General features: G+C 30.0%; 3 protein-coding genes across 3 annotated transcripts in view; 2 read left to right on the top strand and 1 right to left on the bottom strand.

Moving 5' to 3' along the window:
- LOC130890799 (ATP-binding cassette sub-family C member 4-like) overlaps positions 1-3,556 on the top strand; it is a 28,266-nt gene extending 24,710 nt beyond the window's left edge. The window contains exons 17-18 of the mRNA XM_057795125.1: positions 170-330; positions 539-3,556. Of these exons, the coding sequence (XP_057651108.1) occupies positions 170-330; positions 539-848 (471 nt within the window). The 3' untranslated portion in view covers positions 849-3,556. The remainder of the gene's footprint in view (positions 1-169; positions 331-538) is intronic.
- A 671-nt stretch (positions 3,557-4,227) lies between these two features.
- On the bottom strand, positions 4,228-7,786 carry LOC130896950 (DNA replication complex GINS protein SLD5). Its single transcript, XM_057805377.1, has 2 exons — positions 6,319-7,786; positions 4,228-5,566 (listed from the first exon to the last, which is right to left on the bottom strand). Exons 1-2 carry the CDS (start codon positions 6,737-6,739, stop codon positions 5,313-5,315), a joined length of 675 nt encoding a protein of 224 aa, XP_057661360.1. The 5' UTR covers positions 6,740-7,786; the 3' UTR covers positions 4,228-5,312.
- A 2,398-nt stretch (positions 7,787-10,184) lies between these two features.
- The window catches only part of LOC130896892 (uncharacterized), a 222,530-nt gene continuing 214,145 nt past the window's right edge, over positions 10,185-18,569 (top strand). Inside the window, exons 1-6 of the mRNA XM_057805264.1 lie at positions 10,185-10,487; positions 11,516-11,738; positions 11,870-12,166; positions 12,625-12,801; positions 12,958-13,082; positions 14,176-14,235. Of these exons, the coding sequence (XP_057661247.1) occupies positions 10,263-10,487; positions 11,516-11,738; positions 11,870-12,166; positions 12,625-12,801; positions 12,958-13,082; positions 14,176-14,235 (1,107 nt within the window). The 5' untranslated portion in view covers positions 10,185-10,262. The remainder of the gene's footprint in view (positions 10,488-11,515; positions 11,739-11,869; positions 12,167-12,624; positions 12,802-12,957; positions 13,083-14,175; positions 14,236-18,569) is intronic.

The raw sequence follows: 18,569 nt of genomic DNA, 5'->3' as shown, positions 1-18,569 counted from the left end.
GCTATTCTTTCCAACTTTTTTTGTATATTGGTTTGTTCCTCATTACTAGCGATGCTTAGTGGAAATGTTATTTATTCTCATTCTTTCAAGTTTTGTTCATTATTAACTTTCTGTGATCTGACATCATATAAGTTTACAATGCATGAGAAAAATGACTGTTTACTTTTAGGTTGAGCTGAAAAATGCTATAACAGATCTAAATCAAGCTGTCAGTGAAGGAGGTTCTAATTTCAGTGCAGGTCAAAGACAATTAATTTGTCTTGCTCGAGCTATTGTCCGAAATAACAAAATTCTTGTTATGGATGAAGCTACTGCTAACGTAGATCCAAAGTAAGTACAATAAATAATGTTATAAAACATTTAAATTAGGTGTTCATATAATATTAGTGAACAAATAAAAGAAAAGAGAGAGAAAATCTGTTCTCAAAATTTTGTATTGACTTTTTTAATCAAATACTCTAATCATAGTAATATTCATACAAATTAAGTTTATGGATCTTTTGAATTGATATAATTAATTTAAAATCGTTATTTTCAGTACTGACAGTCTTATTCAAAAAACTATCCGTGAACTATTTAAGGATTGTACAGTGCTCACTATTGCTCATAGATTGAATACCATTATGGATTCTGATAGAGTTCTAGTTATGGACGCTGGTGAAGCAATGGAATTCGATCATCCCTATACACTTTTACAAAATCCCGAAGGTTACTTTAGTAAAATGGTTAAAGAAACTGGGCCAGCTATGTCAAAAATGCTAACAAGTGTTGCACAGGAAGACTATAAGAAGAAATACGGATCTGCGTCTCTTGACACACCAATAATGGAAAGCAAGGATAACCGTTAGAATCGTGAACAAAATAATTAATCAGTAATTTATTTCAAGATGAAATGATCTTTTAAAAGTGAGGTATCGAATTCATTAATGATTAACAAATGCATTATCTGCAAAATTTTCGTACTTATAAAAAAATGTTCATCTTGATCTCTACTTTCTAGTGCCATTTAAAAAATTAGGTTGTTATTGCAACGATTATTATGTTTGTGACTTTTCCTCTTCTTATAGTATGTATATTTGGCTTTACATATTTGTTTATTGGTGTATGGCTATAGCAGATAGACATTTTGGTGGAATGTCTCGAAGAGGATTAGATCCGTCGGGGAAAGATCACTAGAATTGGTATTGAACATTTTGAATTGGTATTCTCTGACGGATCTAGTCCTCCTCAAGACATTCTACTAAAATTTCTATCTATGTTTAAAATAGACAAACTTCAAAATGATTAAAAACTGAGTTACTATACTTTCCTCTAATATCATGGTACAACTAGATATAAATTAGTTAAGGCGGGTTTTTTACAAAATTGGATAAATTTTTTCAGAACAATTCCCTTGAATGTTATGTTTAATGATCTATCAATTTGTCTAAAAGTTTTTAGGAAATATAAATCTGCTTGAATGCCACACAATCTACGTGCATAAAGACAAAAAGATAATGCCGAAACTATAAGATCTTTTATCTTCCATTTTAAAATTATTTACAAGTAAAATTGAATTATCTATTATCAAGCAATACCTTTACTAAGATCACATAAACATCTTTCTTAATTTTTTGTGATAATGGTAGTTCTCATTTTTATGTATAAAAATAAATAATATAATGACAACATTTTTTGATAACTATAACGGATCTTTAAAATGCAATGTCATACTTATTTTAAGGAATCAAAATCCCAAAATGTATTTGATGCAACATAGAAAAACGATAGTCGCACCTTTTTGGAAATGAGAATTACACAAACCCATTTCTTCCATGACATGGGTATTTTATAATCCAGTATTTTCCGAACAAATTATTCAGGTGATAACTATTAGTGACTATATAATAAAACACATTGTTTGTAGGTTAAATTTACCTCGGGTATGTTCATGTAAAATGAGGTATGGGTGGTTATATTAGATATAGTTAATCACAAAAAGAAAATTAATTTTTAGTGTGTTACCTCAGATACTTGATTTACATTCATAATTACAATGTTATCAACTTATTCATTATTCATTAATTTGGGGAATTGAATAATGTACTTAATTTTTTGTTTGTAGTTTTATTGTTTTAAAAACTCATGGAATTTTATGTATTTATGAATAATTTTGAGATGAATTACAGTTCAATGAAAAATAAAATGAAATTCATTTTATAAAAATAAAAACATTATCATATACCTAGTGCTTATCAATTTTAATTCAAATGTGAATATTTATATAAATAAGTTGGTACATGTTGTAAGAATAAATGTAAAATCTAGTCATTTACACTTTTATATTAAAAGATATTTTTGTAGACATAAGTGCCCTTCAGATTAAAATAAGTGAAATATTGCCTTCGATTATGGAGTTTCAGAAACTATTTTTATTGTAGTTTGTAGTGATTATAACTACGACAATTGTAATCTTAAGCTTTTGATGTTTTTTATGATGCTACCAGTATTTTTATAAACTGGTGCTAGTTTAAGGCTTTGCTACTTAAACATATATTTTACTAATAATGTATAGTTAGTATTATCAAGTTCAGTATCTGTTTCTCTTCAGTTTATCGAAGTCACCAGATCAAAGTTCATTTTTTCACATTTGGAAAGTACCAAACAACCACGTTACAAGAATTCAAATTGTAATTAATTTTGCATTGAAATCATAACCAGACTATAATTAAACGAGCTGCAAGTTGCATTAGCTCTAAAAATTTACCCATTGAAGTATCTACATGCTGAGACTAATTCTTATTTATTTTGTTTTATTCTATCACAGCATGTTTTTGTAACGAGGAAGTGAAGTGGATACCAATTGAGGTGAAATACAGGGTGTTCCATTTGAAAACGTTTTTGCCAAGGCGCTACGGGACACACTGTTATATTGTAATTGAGTTGCAAATATGAAGTTAATTGATGGCTACTACCTCTGAAACCCCTACTTTGATACTTCAAAGTTCATGCAAAATACTGAACTTAATCATATTAATGAACGTCCTTGTAAGTAGTTGATTGTTATAAAATTATTTTTACAATCTTAGCAGTTGTATAGATTGAACCTTGAGATACGCAATTAAAAAATATATTTTATTCACTGTATTTACTTTTATTACTTTGACAACTTTTTAATGTTGATTTGCAAAACTAGATCAAATGAAATATTTTTTATTAGTGAATATTACCAATAATTGTATCATATGGTTATATTATTTTTGTCAAGTGATGAATGTTTGTTTCATTCCTAAATATTAAACATATAAATATTCCGTCCATAAACGGTTATAACAATTTTGAAATTGCATATTTCAGGGATAGTCAATTTATGACAATTTGGTACTTATTCATATTTGACCAAAGAAAACGACTACCTGTTTTTTAATTTTTAAGAAAATAAAAAATTATTTAAAATGGACTAGGGACTATAATTTTGGTTTGTTATATTTTCAAGATATATTGTATCATTTATGATGAGATTATTCAACATCACAATGTAATTATGTATCTGACAATAAATTCATTTTTAATAAAACGTGTTTTCTTTGTTCTTGTTGAAATCATTTCAGATGTCTCAAACAATTAAGGCGTCACTTTTCAAATAAGTCTTATTCATTATCTATATTGATACCTAATTCGAACAGTTCTAAATGTATATCTCAGTTTTTTTGCCATATCCCTTAGATGTGGCGGTCATTATTGAAAACTATGCGGATATTTTTAACACACATTGTAGTAGAAGAAATAATGAGGAAGCTTATCATTCAAAAAATTTCCCTAGGTCACCTTGTTATTTTTCTAAACTCCAATAATTTTACTTCTTTTGACTACCTGGACGAGGTGGCTAATAGTTATTAATACATCTCTTGCAGAAAAGTGAACTATGGTGTTGTCACTGGCAACAATTATATATATATTATACTATAACACAAAATTTAATATCAAGGACAATATCCCTTTGATTACTTTATTTATAAAAGGGTTTACCTTGATTACAACAAATGCAAATATATTTGAATGCATGTGACATGTACTAAAACACAACTGTACAATAAACTGGAATTGATTAATTAATGAAGACTGAAAACATTTCTATTTTGATATAATTAAAGCATTCAATACAGATCATAAGGCTGAAACAGATAATAAAAAACAATTATGAATAACAGTTTTTGAGGAATGTGGTGCTGAACAATTACTAACAAATACAGATGTATATTTTATTTGCCACTAATATAAAGTACAATAAGTAGTATTCATTTAGCTTTAATTAGGATATCCTCAATACACAGTGTTATTTACTCCTGCAGCTCCGTTCAATTCAGCATCTTTATGGGTGTGTTGTCTATAGGTTCAAAAATTATAACTGTAACCCAGATGGAAGTGAGCGTTATCAATTAAAAAAATAAAAACACAATCAAAAATCACCATAATTTTTTTAAGCAGAGCATCTGAGGTATTTGAAAACTTCGTATTACCAAGTAAATGTTTTGTGGTTTCTTGGAAGACCAGGTACCATTTTTTATCACCAGTTTACTTGGAGTTGTTTACCCTTGAAACATTATAAAATGAGGTTACGAGGTGTAATAATGAAATCATCATGTTTTGATGATCAATCAACCATCACTAAAATAAAAAGCTTTTTACAGAAACTATTAGTTGTTCATAAATCACATTGTAAGTTTTGATACAGATAACTGTTACATAAGCTAAAATAATTTGTTAGTCTCCCTTGATGATTTCTCAGGTAATTTTACCATGGACATTTTAAGCAACATACGAGAAGTCCATAATTGTAGATGAACCAAACACATTTCCTACTACTCCTACCCTAAACATTTTCACTAGCATCTTCTTAAGCTGTTGCATTTTTATAATGGTGCATTGGTAGTATAAAGTGTTTAATATAGAACATTAACAACAGTTTCAGAACTTTCAACTTAATAAACAAAAATAGAAATGAATAGTATATGGTGGAGGTGTGAGGAGGCAAAAATTAGCTTTGGCTTAATTTATATCTGTAAAAGTATGAAGAAATAACAAAAATTTATGAAAACAAATGTATATAACAATTTAATTGAATAACAATGGAAATACATATTAAATTATAAAGACAAACATTGAACATTACATACATAATTTATAAAATAGTATACCTAATCAATAAGCTAACAGTTAAAATAATGGAACTAGGTTTCAAACATTATTAATTGAATTCCTTGATAAATAGTGTTTTTTTAGTGTGCATTATATCTAATACTTAAGTTAATAATTCCATGTAACTAACAAAATTAAATCAATTGAACATCACTCTTTTTTATTAAATCAGACACACTGTTATATGAAATAATTATTTGAGATCCAGTATCAAAATCAATCAAATCACTGTCTGTAGCATTTTTATCAATCAATACCCCTTCTACCCTATTTTTTGATTTTAAAAATACAAAACTATTATTATTTGGTTCAACAATTTGATTTGACCAAGTTTCTGATGGTACACCAGGATAGAACCTCATTAATTTGTCAAAGTACTGTTCCATAGCTGCAAAAGAAAACCAAAAAATTGGTAGCTGCTTTGTATTATATAATATATTGATGGAGCAATCATAGCTATAATATTCACTGATCTTTTGTTGATTAATTAATCAATATATTTCTATATGATGACTCTTGAAATATTCAGGTATCAATGCAATGTCTACTAACCACAAAGGATGGGGAAAAGGGAAGGATTTTTAATTCTTTTGAATTGGGAAATAAAAATCTTAAACAAAATATATTTATATAATCTTTGCCATAGCTTATCTAAGATAAAGAATTGTCTGGAATACTCAATAACTTTTTACATATTTTACATCAAAGTTATCATACACGAATAGAAATGTAATTTATACAAACAAATAAGTTATATATTTCTTTTGGTATGGTCTACATTGTAGTACATTCATCTTTACATATAACATTCCAAACTCTAAATCACAAGTTTTCACGTTTTCAAAGAGATTATGAAAATTATTATATAAAAAATTTTAAAAGTTAGTAGTAGTAGACACCCTTAAATATAATAACCTGTCTATATCTATATTAAAAATTTGAAAAAGTAGTCATCCCATAATTACAATAAGTCTCATATGAAATACAAATACCATTTTTTTTATCAATGAATTGGACCAATGTTGATAAACAAGTATACTTAATACTTATAGTAGCAGTTCTATATAACAATAAAATAATTTGAATTAATTTTATCCAAAATAATATATGATACATAATGAATCTTTATACAATACTTACTGAATGAAAACTCCTTTGCAAACTTAAGTTCTTCGTGACTTAAGTACAGATCACTCCTTTTATCTATTCTTTTAGCTTCTTCTCCTAATATATGGTTTACATGAATTTCTATTTTCTCTAGTCTTGTTCTTAAATAACTAGAAACTAAAAAACGAAGCCTATCCACTTCAAGTTGGTAAATAATTTTCGTAAAATCTGTGCTACATAGATTTTTTATATTTTCTTCCATGTTAGATATTTGATCTAGAATAATTTCTACTATTTCTGATTTGTGAGGAAGAATCTCTGGGGCAAATTTTTCATTTATCCAAGCTTCTTCAATTAACTCGATTACTTCTGCAGGAGTTATTTGAACTTGTTCTTCCGAATTAATAGAAACATCATCAATGTCGAAACTAAAATCTTCATTACTTTCAGTCATAATTCAAGTAAAATGAAAATATCTCTAATGAACTATATTAAATAGTGGTAATTAGTTATCGGCTATAATGTCTTTTTATTTACTTTTATTTCATAAAGTTGAGGTTAGTTTCCAAATGTCCTTCTTCTTTTCTTTTCTTTTAGGGATAATATCCCAGGCTATTTACTTGATGTGTATGGTTTCGAACCCCCGTTTTCAAGATCTGTGTGTCGAGCACAATTACGTTTTAGCATTGACCAGATAAATATTTGGGCTCCATGACATTTAAAATTGTGTTTTAAACACAAACTGTAGAATTGACATTCTGGAGGTATTTATTCAATTTATGTTTGATTATTACTTGGAAGAGCCTTTTTGCATTGAAATAATGATTACTTTCTAGAAGTTTAAATATTTTATTAATATATAAAGAAAAATATGCTTGCTACATTATATATCATTTTCAGCGACAACTGACATACATGAAGTTGGCTGCTAACATTTTACCAACTACACTCCTCGATTAAAATGTTTCATACAATGATACATGAAAATCGCAACCTAACTACTTAGACTCCACTTAATTTTCCTCTTAAGTAAATGAAAGTATCCTTAACTAAAGGTTTATTCAATATATCAGCTAAATTTTGTTTTGTTGACACATAACTTACAGTAATTTCTTTTTTCGTAACTAAGTCTTTTAAAAAATGATTCTTAATATCTATGTGCTTAGCTCTCTTAGAATTTTCATTGGACTTTGACATTAAAATAGAACTTTTATTATCACAATAAAGAACTGCGCCGATAATAATATTAAAATCACTCAAAATACCCTTTATATTCACTAGGTCTCGAGTAGAACTAGCCGCTGCCACATATTCAGCTTCTGCCGTAGATAATGCTACACAGTTTTGCTTCTTTGAAAACCATGATATTGGATTCATTCCATACAGTATTATGCAACCACTACAATCTTTCTGTCAGTTGTATCTGTTGCCCAATCAGCATCTGAATATACCACTAGTTTAATTTCATCAGTAGTGTTTTTGTAGAATATTAGCCCCATTTCTTTTGTTCCCTGCAAATAATGTAAGATTCTTTTCGCTGCGTTCCGTACTTCAACTGTAGGTTTATCTAGAAATCTACTCAAATAAGATACTGAAAAAGTCACATCAGGTCTGGTGGTTGTGGACAGGTACATAAGTCCTCATATTATTTGTCTATAAGGCACTTCTATTATTTCGTTTTCACTTAAGTATTGAAATCCTTTGACCATAGGTGTTGTTTTTGATTTACATTCTTTCATGTTAAACTTGTCTAGCAGCTTCTCTATATACTTCTGATTATTTACTATTTTATTTTCTGTCCTTGTTATATCCATACCTAAAAAATTCTTCAATAAATTGACTACTGTTTCCACTTCCTTTTCTTCTCCGACTACCAACATGTCATCGACATAAATAAGGATCCATACTTTTCCATTATGATACAAACAACAATCATATTTTGATCTTTCAAATTTGTTCTTACTTGCAAAGTCATTAAATGTATCATTCCATATTTTAGGAGACTCTTTGAATCCATATAAAGATCTGTTTAATTTTAAAACTGGTGATTTTGACTCTAGACCAGGTGGCATAGATATATACTTCATTTTCCAAATAGCCATTAAGAAAAGCCATTGGAATGTCCAACTGTCTTATTTTAAAATTTTGTTGCAATGCCATTGATAGAATTAATCTTATTGTTGACATAAAAGCAATAGGCGAGTAGACAGGTTCAAATGGATGCTCCTCCTTCATCTGAAAGCTTCTAGCCACCACTCTTCCTTCTTTGTTCCATATTCCTTTGGTCTGTATACCTATTTAGTCTCAATTACTGTTTTACCTGTAGGTAGATTCGTTTCAGACCACGTTTTCAAATTTTCGTGCGAGTCAACTCCTTTTCCATAGCATCTCTCCAATCTTTCACTTTCACTGCATCTTCATATTGTACTGGATCATTATCTGATGATATTAGACAGTAGGCTGGGTAAATCTCGTACTCATTAAAATGTTTTGGCATATTCACAGTTCTCCAGCTAGAGATTGTATCTGTTCTTGGTAATATATAAAGAAAAATACGCTTGCTACATTACATATCATTTTCAGCGACAACTTAGACAACTGACATATGACATACATGAAGTTGGCTGCCAACATTTTACCAACTAACATATTAACATTTGTGTTTATTTCAAATAAATTTTTTTATGTTATTGGATACACAAACAAATTGAGAAAATGCATTATTACATTAATAGAAGACTATAAAAGGGCTTTAGAAGGTATATATAGTAAAAAGTATTGTTTCAAAGAAGTGCTTCCATAGAGTATCTATTCGTATTTTTCACTCAATTAATCAAGTACCTTGTATTTCAGACACAGAACCAAATAAATAAAGAATTTAAAAAATGTTTTCAAATTTGACACTTGACACAAAACATACCAAGTTTGTTTGTGTGACAAGCTCATGAGCGTCGAACCCATGGGTTTTTTGCACATAATGCTTAATAAATTGGAAAGCGACAACTGGGAGGTTTTGGCAACTGATCAGTGATGTTGAATTGTAATTTACTGAATTAATTACAAAGTGAATTACGAAATATTCAATACGGTTCTTTACACAATATTTTACAGTTTCTAATAGATATTAACAAAATATGTAGGTGAAACATTGATACCGAAAGAATATATAGGCATGGTAATGTGAGAAGTTGCTCCAGAAAAACTGGGAGATTTTCAACATAATTTTATTTGGGAGTTTCAAAGATAAGAAAATTAATGGTTTTACAAAAAATAGTAAAGTTGTTGCAGAAATTTTAAGTTGCCCACCTACGACTACTACCATAGAACGGTCATTTTTGCAATATGTAGATATCCACTAAAAACAAAAAGAAACAGACTCAAAAATAATCACGCTTCCAAATACCTACATGTAATATACAATTAAAATTATTTGAATGAAAATAATTTGCTTCTCCAACAGTCAGATCTTGATCATACACGATATGCTGACACTACTAACACCCTTGGTGATAATTCTTTAACTACAGAACACTCAGACGGAGAAACAGTAGGGAATGAAATTGGTTTAGATAAAGATAATGAAGATTTAATTAAAGGATAATAATACAAGTGAATGCGGATATGATAGAATAATAGTTAAGAATTATTAAGTAACATATTGTACAAATAATATGTTTTGTTGCTTACCAACTTACCTTTCAATAATTTGATATTTGTTGAGCTTATTTTGCCCCTGTAATAAAGCCAGATGATCATTGGGTTAGGAAACCTTTCAGTCGTTTACTTGTTCATCTTCCCTTCTCCAACTTTAATCTGCACGCCACTCGCTATTAATATTTTCATTGCTTTATCAGTATTCTTACCATTCAAATTAATCTAATAATAGTTATTGATAAACCAATTTTATCTTTACAAAATAAACTAACAACAATTTGGATACAATTGATTTGAATACTTTACAATCGGTTTCTTGTAAAATGAACATTTTTCGGAAAATACGCTGTAGCGCAAAAAGTGTGCGTGAAACTATAATGCATCGGCAACTATCGCAAAATTGCATCCAGATAAGTGAAGAAGTGAGATACGCTTTAGAGAATAAACTTCCAGTAGTGGCATTGGAGTCCACGATTATTACACATGGAATGTCGTTTCCTCAAAATAAAGAATGCGCTTTAGAGGTGGAGAATGTTGTCAGGCAACAGGTAAAATATTAGTATATAAAGCACTATAAAAATTTTCTTGTTCTGTTAACCTCTTAAAATTCATATAATAGGTACCTATAGCTTCGTCTTTAGCATCTGAGATAGAAAGAGAAGTTGAATTAATAATACACATAAATGTTTTTTCACTTTTTCCTATTTACAATCTCACTAATATTTTGTAAGGCAGAATGAATAATACCATTATGATGTGGATGAAGAGGAAGTAGAAATCCCCATTCCTTTTTCATCCTAATATAGAATTAATTATTCAGAAGAATGTGTATCTTGAATAAATAAAAAGTTTTCACCGATCAGAATAAATTTGAGACGAAACACTTTTAACACCACATCAGCTACATCGGGAGTAGAAATGGAAAAGGTTTATACCTGGGCATAAACCATTCTATAGGTTTCTAAATAGAAAGAAATAGTCAACCGCGTCAAAGCAGTTGAACCGAATAGTCTATGTCTGAACAACAGCAGCACAGGCTGGGCTGACTGATGATGTCTATACTAAGGTTGTCCAGACTTAGACTAATGCCTGGTCGTAACTGGGTTCTGATAATAGAACAAATCAAAACTATTAATAAAGTTATTTGTTTTATGAGAAATTTTTGGTGAAAAATTATAGCTTCCCTGATAAAACCCTTCCCACAACTGCAGTTAAATTGACATCACTATTGTCGAGAAGACAGGTCTATACTTTGTTCCGTGAAATTCTAATCTGATATTAGAACTTACTCTATCACATTTTCCCAAATAAGAATTATGCCGTCTTTAACTAGAACTCTTCCTTCCAAATTCAGAAAACCCATTTTTCAAAAATATATCGCAATTGTAGTTTAATATTTGAAATCTTGATTGTCCTTGGTGGGCTTGGGGATAAGGCCTCAGGGTTTGTGTGTATTATGTTCAAATACGCATTATGGAGGCGAACAACTACAAAAATTACAAGAGAAAAAAATACCCAGTAGGAAATTAATTTTTCGACAGGTTCAATGCAAATTCTTAGCTAATTTATTTTTTAGGGCGCTTCGCCAGCAACGATAGCCATAATTGGTGGTAAAATTAAAGTTGGATTGACAGAACGTGAAATAAATTATCTTAGTGACACTGAATCTAGTAAACCTATCAAAATTTCAAGGAGAGATTTGTCATATGCATTAAGTCATAAGAGAAATGGAGGAACCACTGTTGCTGGAACTCTTCTCGTAGCTGATAAAATGGATATTCCCATTTTTGCAACAGGAGGTATAAGAACTAATTCAAGACTCAATAATTATTGACATAATCAATTTTTCTACGTCCATACTGATAGTGGAAATAAGAAACTAGGGTTTGCTGTTTTTTTGTTTAAATTGATAACATCCATATTATTTCAGGTGTCGGAGGCGTTCACCGAGAAGCTGAAAAAACTTTGGATGTTTCTGCTGATTTAATAGAATTAGGAAAATCCAGTGTAGCAGTAATATCTAGTGGAGTGAAATCAATTTTGGATATATCAAAAACATTAGAATTCTTGGAAACCCAAGGGGTGTTTGTCGCTACTTTTGGTTCATCCAATGATTTTCCGGCTTTTTATTCTAGAAAAAGCGGTTTAAAGGTACCTTACTTCGTCGAAAATTCAGAGGAGGCGGCTAAAGTTATCAAATTCAACAGAGATTTGGGAATAAAATCTGGTAATACCTCAATATTTGTATTTTCCATTCATTTTATTTGACTGACCATATTGATTATTTAGATATCTTTAATGTATAAAATGGAAAATTTGCTGAGGGTCCAAAATTACCAATAAGTAAAGTGGCAACATCTTCCATGAGTTATGTACACAAATCATTTTTTTTTATAATACAGTCCCTACTTCAACAAAACGAAAAAATTCCTTCTATTTCCATAAAAAAATGGATTACAATAAAAACTTTTTGATCAATTGTTAAAATTTTCGAATAATGAAAAAAAGCAGTAAAAAACTTAATAAAAAAGTTCTTCTTATCATAGGGATGATCATCATTATTAAATACGAATAACTGTGACCAGTTTTTTATCGAATCGAATTTTATCATAAAGTCCATTTTTTGACTTAAATCATTCAGATTATTAAAAGGTGTGAATTATTTATATTAACTATATTTTGTAGGTATGCTTTTTGGAGTACCTGTACCCGAAGAGTTTGCTTTAGATCCAGAAATTATGAACGACGTTATTGAACAAGCCCTCGAGGAGGCAAAACAAAAAAATATTCAAGGAAAATCAATAACTCCATTCTTGTTATCAAAAATTTCTGATATTACGGGAGGGAAATCTCTTAAAAGCAGTATCCTTTTCAATAAATGTGAAACGAACAATAATATTACCACTATTAAGTACAGAGGACATCTAACTTAATAAATAATGAAGACTTAATTGGCATATACTTTCTATTTCTATTTGACATAAATAGCTACCGCAATTTCTTTAACATGAATTATAGATATTGCTCTAATTAAAAATAATGCCAAAGTAGCAGCTAAGATTGCTGTGTCTTTGGCGAAGCTGGACAGTTTGAAAAACGATGAAACATCTACCACCGAGACTGATTACATCTGTAGAAGACCTGTTAGTAGATAATGATGTTATACGGAGTGCGGTCCATGAGTTCTAGACCTCATGTAGTAAATAGAGTGCGTTTGCAAAAACCTTTATGCACGCGTCAGTGACAAGTTTCAACAAGCTTTACACAAAGTTTCAGCTTGCTACTTCGATCTATTTTATTTTAGTTAATCGAACGATCCGTCAGTAGAGTTTTCAATATATCAATATTTCAAATTGAATTTCGCGCACAGAATAAAGGCTGTTTACGTTTACTTTTGTTTATCATTTTCAATAATTAAAAATTTATCCCAGTTTTTTCGCTTGAGACGAGAATCATTAGAAGATAACCCATGTGCGGGAGGTACTGATTGTGACTACTCTAGAAAACATTAAATTAGTGGAAGATATTTTCCAAAACAAGTGTTCTAAGGATCGTACATGAGCATCTAAATATGACAAAAATTAATGTCCTGTTGTGCCCAAAAAGCGATAGCTACAATGTTTTGGGACTGCAAGGGTATTTTTTTAATTGAGTTTAAGCAATCAAATACAATCGTGAACGCGGCATATTACTCTAACTTTCTAAAGCAGTTGCGTCAAAAATTTATCTAAAAATGCGCGGCAGAATCAGCCGAGGTGTACGCTTGCTTCATGACAATGGTCTAGTCTATATTGCTTCGCTTCCAATGCTGCTATACACGAATATGGCTTCACAGAGATTGAACCCTTACCATATAGCACAGATCTTGCCCCGTGCGACTAATTTTTGTTCGCAAAGCTGAATGCCGAATTAAGGGGTAAAACATTTAACAGCGATGATGAAATAAAACAGGCGCGTACTAATATTTTGCTTTAGAATAAGCTTAGTTAGAGGTTCTAGAAGATGTGTGAAAATAAAGGGAGAAAGTTTTGAAAAAATAGGGTGAGAATTCATTGACCGCGCTATGTATATCTATTTAAATTCCAAACTATTATTTTATTATATATTTTATTTGTCTTAAAATTTTTGGAACAATTCATAATTAATTTTCACGATGTTTTTACACAATCTTGTTAGATGTAAGGTTTGTTTATTTTTTATAAATATTCATTTTAAAATTGGTGATTAATTTTCTAGATTATTATTGGTGGATCTAACATGGATTGTAGTGCAACTCTCGATACAGAAGAAATCAAGGTGAGTCAAAATGCAACTATTTTTTGTAGGAGTAAATAGTTTAATTGAAATTGGAATGTTCAAATTTCATATTTATTCCTAGAATATCTTATACGAGGATGTATTGATATCTAGTTAGCCTGGGCCAGTTCCATGCATAAACAAAATATTGCGTTACCATAGCAACGAACAATAACTTATTAGAAGTGTCAGTGCAAAGTTTGACGCCAAAAAACTAAACCAGAGTTACGTAATAAATTAAAAGAAAAAAGATGTCCACCGAAATTGTGAAAATCGAATAATTGGAGTATCGAGCCATCATCAAGTACCTGTATTTAAAAGGGTTAAGAGGTAAGCAGATTCACGAAGATATGCTTAATACCCTTGGTGATCAATGTCCTTCGTATGCGACCGGGAAAAATTGGACTGCAAGCTTCAAAAGAGGTAAATTTTCCATTGAAGATGATGACCGATCGGGAAGGCCAGTATCTGTGTCAGTCCCCGAAAATATCGATGCAGTTCATGACATGATTTTATCAGACCGTCGAATTGGGCTAAAACGGATATCTGAGGCATTAAATATTTCATACGAACGCGTTTATCATATAGTTCACGTTAATTTGGACATGAGAAAAATTGCTGCAAACTGGATCCCCAAATGTTTGAATGTTGACCAAAAGCGTGCATCGCGTTCGATCTGTACTATTGATGAGACTTGGGGGTACATTTCTACGATCCAGAAACAAAGCAGCAATCGATGGAATGGCGACACTCTGGTTCTCCAAGACCTAAGAAGTTTCGTGTCCAAAAATCTGCTGGAAAAATTCTTGCTTCAGTTTTTTGGGATTGCCATGGAGTAATAATTATTGTTTTTTTGGATAAAGGTTGAACAATAACAGGAGATTACTATTCGACATTACTGTCCACTCTAAGCGAAATAAAAGACGCGGAAAGCTATCCAAAGGTGTTTTGTTGTTGCAGGACAACGCCCCTGTACACAAATCTCATGTTGCCATGCAAAAAAATCCGTGATTAAGGGTTTCAATTACTAAAACCCCCCTTATTAAACAGATTAGGCTCCGTTCGACTATCACCTCTTTCCTCAACTGAAAAAAAGTTTAAAAGGTAGTAAAGTTTCTTCGAACGAGGAGGTAATAAAAGGTGTGGAGGTCTGGTTTGCAGAGAAAGAAGAAACATTTTTTTTGAAAGGTCTAGAGACGATGTAGGTTCGCTGTAATAAATGTATCTAATTAATATGTTGAGTAATAAAATTATTTGACATTGAAATTTTGTTTGGTTCTATAGTAGGCTAAGAATTTTTCAATATATCCTCGTATCTTAAAAATTAGTAATATTTGTATGAAGAATTTTATGTTATATTATTAAGAGGATCATATACAGTTCAGATATTGGATATTTTTAAATCATCCTGAGTATGATGAAGGTTGTTTTCGGTGGTAATAAGGACTCAAATTAATTTTTTTCACAAAATCATAATCTTCAAAAAAACTTCCAGACTTACTAACAGTACACTTTATTAAATATTTATATAATTATTTATATATATATATATATATATATATATATATATATATATATATATCTTGCACACGTTTGTTAACATGGAATAGCTTTTGTTATAATAACAATTATACAATCAATTCAAGTCTCGCTGGAAACCGCGAAAAAAATCGGGAAGCTTGAAAATTCGAGATATTTTGGTCGGGGAATCATATTTTAGTAAATGACTGAATTTATGCGACATGCTCAGTGTTCAGTGTGGTATTTCGATTAAAAACCGACCTCTCTTGTTGGGAATATAGAAGGTCCTTTTAGTAAGATGGTAATATATGTAGTTCATCCTGTACTAAGAAAGCAAATTCCTAACACATTTTGTTGTCTCCTTTTTATTTAAATGTTGATAAATAAATGGAAAATTCGATATGAATCAAATGTTTTCACAGAGTTTAGAGGATGAACAAAATTTAAGTATAAAAATATCCCACAACTCACGAAGGTGGCTACAAATCGGGTTTATTAAAAGCCTAAATATGTTATCTTAACTCATGTTTAATAAATGAATAAATATAATCGATGTTATTTTGCATATAAAATTTTCGAGTACGATTCTGAAAGCATTGAAAAAATTTATTATTTGAATTAAACCTTAAGAAATTAATTTTTTTTAGTCTCGCGATCTTATCAAACTCTCGTGTGCGTCTTTTCATTTTTATGTCATCAAACTATAAAAACATTTCTCAATCTTCTATTAACTGATATATCTCGTTTGGATTTTGTCAGATTTTTTTCCACCTTATTGATTTCTCAGTGTAACTCATGGTCCATTTTCTTTTTCTATTGAAGTTTATTTTCTCAAATGAATAATACATTGTGAAAAATAAATAGATAAAGAGAAAACTTATATATTTCGTGACCTGGTTGAGACCACGTTCTTCTCTTATTAAAAAGTTCCTTGTCAAATTTTGCAATCAATTTTTTCCTTTACATAAGTTAAAACTCTGCAAATAATACAAAAGTTTGTAAATAAACTAAATGCAACCGAATTAACCCAGAATTCCAGATTGCATATAGAAATGTTCTACAACTTTGTTCCGATTTCTATCGCTTGTCAGAAGATCCAAATAATCTCTAAACATTTTCAATATATCCTATATATATATAAGTAACGTTGAATTGAAATAACCGTACGTCTCCCTATTGCTAATGCTTTCTGACTTCGTAATGTTACCCATTCCAATTTGTTTATGTGTAACTATATTCAGCTTTTTGTGATGTCATCCAATGTGAGTTCATATTTGAGAGTGAATTTTGAATTTGAATAGAAGACATCAAAAAATATTTTGTGTGTTACTTCCAACTATGGTGTGTTATCTACCACAAACGTATTATTTTCAGAATTTCACTGATATTGTTTATTTTTCAATGTAAGTGACAGCATAATAGACAGTATAAACGGGAATTTATTAAGAATTGTCCTTATAGTAACTGGATAAAGTTTAATACAAAATACGATTATTATACGCCAAATAATATTTTCCTTTAGATACCAAGCGTTTTATTAAAATTTTTAGTTTCAGCAGTTTACTCATGTTGAGGTAGTTTGAAAAGCGTTAAGTGGTAGTTTTCCTCTATTACCAGAGGCATGTTGTGGCAAGAGATACTTTTAGAATCTATGCCATTTTGAGAATAATTATTTCAGCAATATTTTATTTTCTTTTAAATCTTTGTTTTGTTTTTTGTGCTAAATTTTTTCACTTATTATATAGACAGTTCTTTACGAAACCCTATATATTTTAGATTATTCGCTATAAAAAGTGGGGATCATATTCAGAAAATACGTTGTGGGAATACAATAAAGGTAAAGCATAAATAATGTTTGTAATCAATAATATCATTATATCTATCAGCATAGGCTTTCTTAAAAGGTGTCGAGTGAACATCAAGATCAATTGACTAATGTACTTTCTCTTTAAAAAATGAACGGTTACTTGAAGAGAAATTGTGTAAATTTATATTTATTTTGAACATCGTCTTATTCAAGCAGTTTATTCATGTTCTGGAAATAGACTAATTAATAAATAATATGATGAAACAGCATTCTAGCGCACCCAATTTCTGCCATCTTCCCTCGTGTCTCTCTTAAAACAGCTCTAGGCAATATTTAATTTCCTAATACTGAACTCTGTGCATATGTTTAGTTTCATAGGTTTGAATGATATTTATGTAGGTGAAAAAGTGAAAATTTCCGATTCAGTTATACGGAAATTCTAGGCACAAAAAGCGTACTGAAATATCAATAAATCGTTTTTAATGTTACAGTTAGTGTTTTAGTATTTTGGGTCTTATATATCTTTTGATTAATATTAGTACTAAGGGTAAGTCGTCAAAAACTGTAACATACAAGAAACTAAATTGTTTTTCTGAGCATAACGACAATATTTTGCGCTGATTATTCTTCTGATATTTATAAATTGACATTTATATTCTTGAATATTTTGTGTACCAACGGTTTTCATGGATTTCTACACTTATTTTTTTTTCATTTCGTGCATAGAGGGTGTCCCATAAGTAATATCGGGCTTCATATGAGAACATTTCTACACCTCAATTTAAACATGTAGTAACTTGTTAAGACAATTAGTATCTAATTGTATGGAGAGTACAAATACTTTACTTTCTTTTAATCATTCTCTCTGTTGTACGTTTTTATATATTGTTAAGACACTATCTAAAGATACCATACATCGCCATTTAGTCATTTAAGGGTAATATCTGTGAAAGTTGTCGAATAATGCTACACGAATTATCCGAGATTCAAGCGAAACGTCGAGTGG

Source organism: Diorhabda carinulata, chromosome 1 (assembly GCF_026250575.1).
Source record: "Diorhabda carinulata isolate Delta chromosome 1, icDioCari1.1, whole genome shotgun sequence".
NCBI classification, from domain to species: domain Eukaryota; kingdom Metazoa; phylum Arthropoda; class Insecta; order Coleoptera; family Chrysomelidae; genus Diorhabda; species Diorhabda carinulata.
Note: the sequence above shows the minus strand (reverse complement) of the source record. Positions and strands in the feature narration are given on the sequence as shown.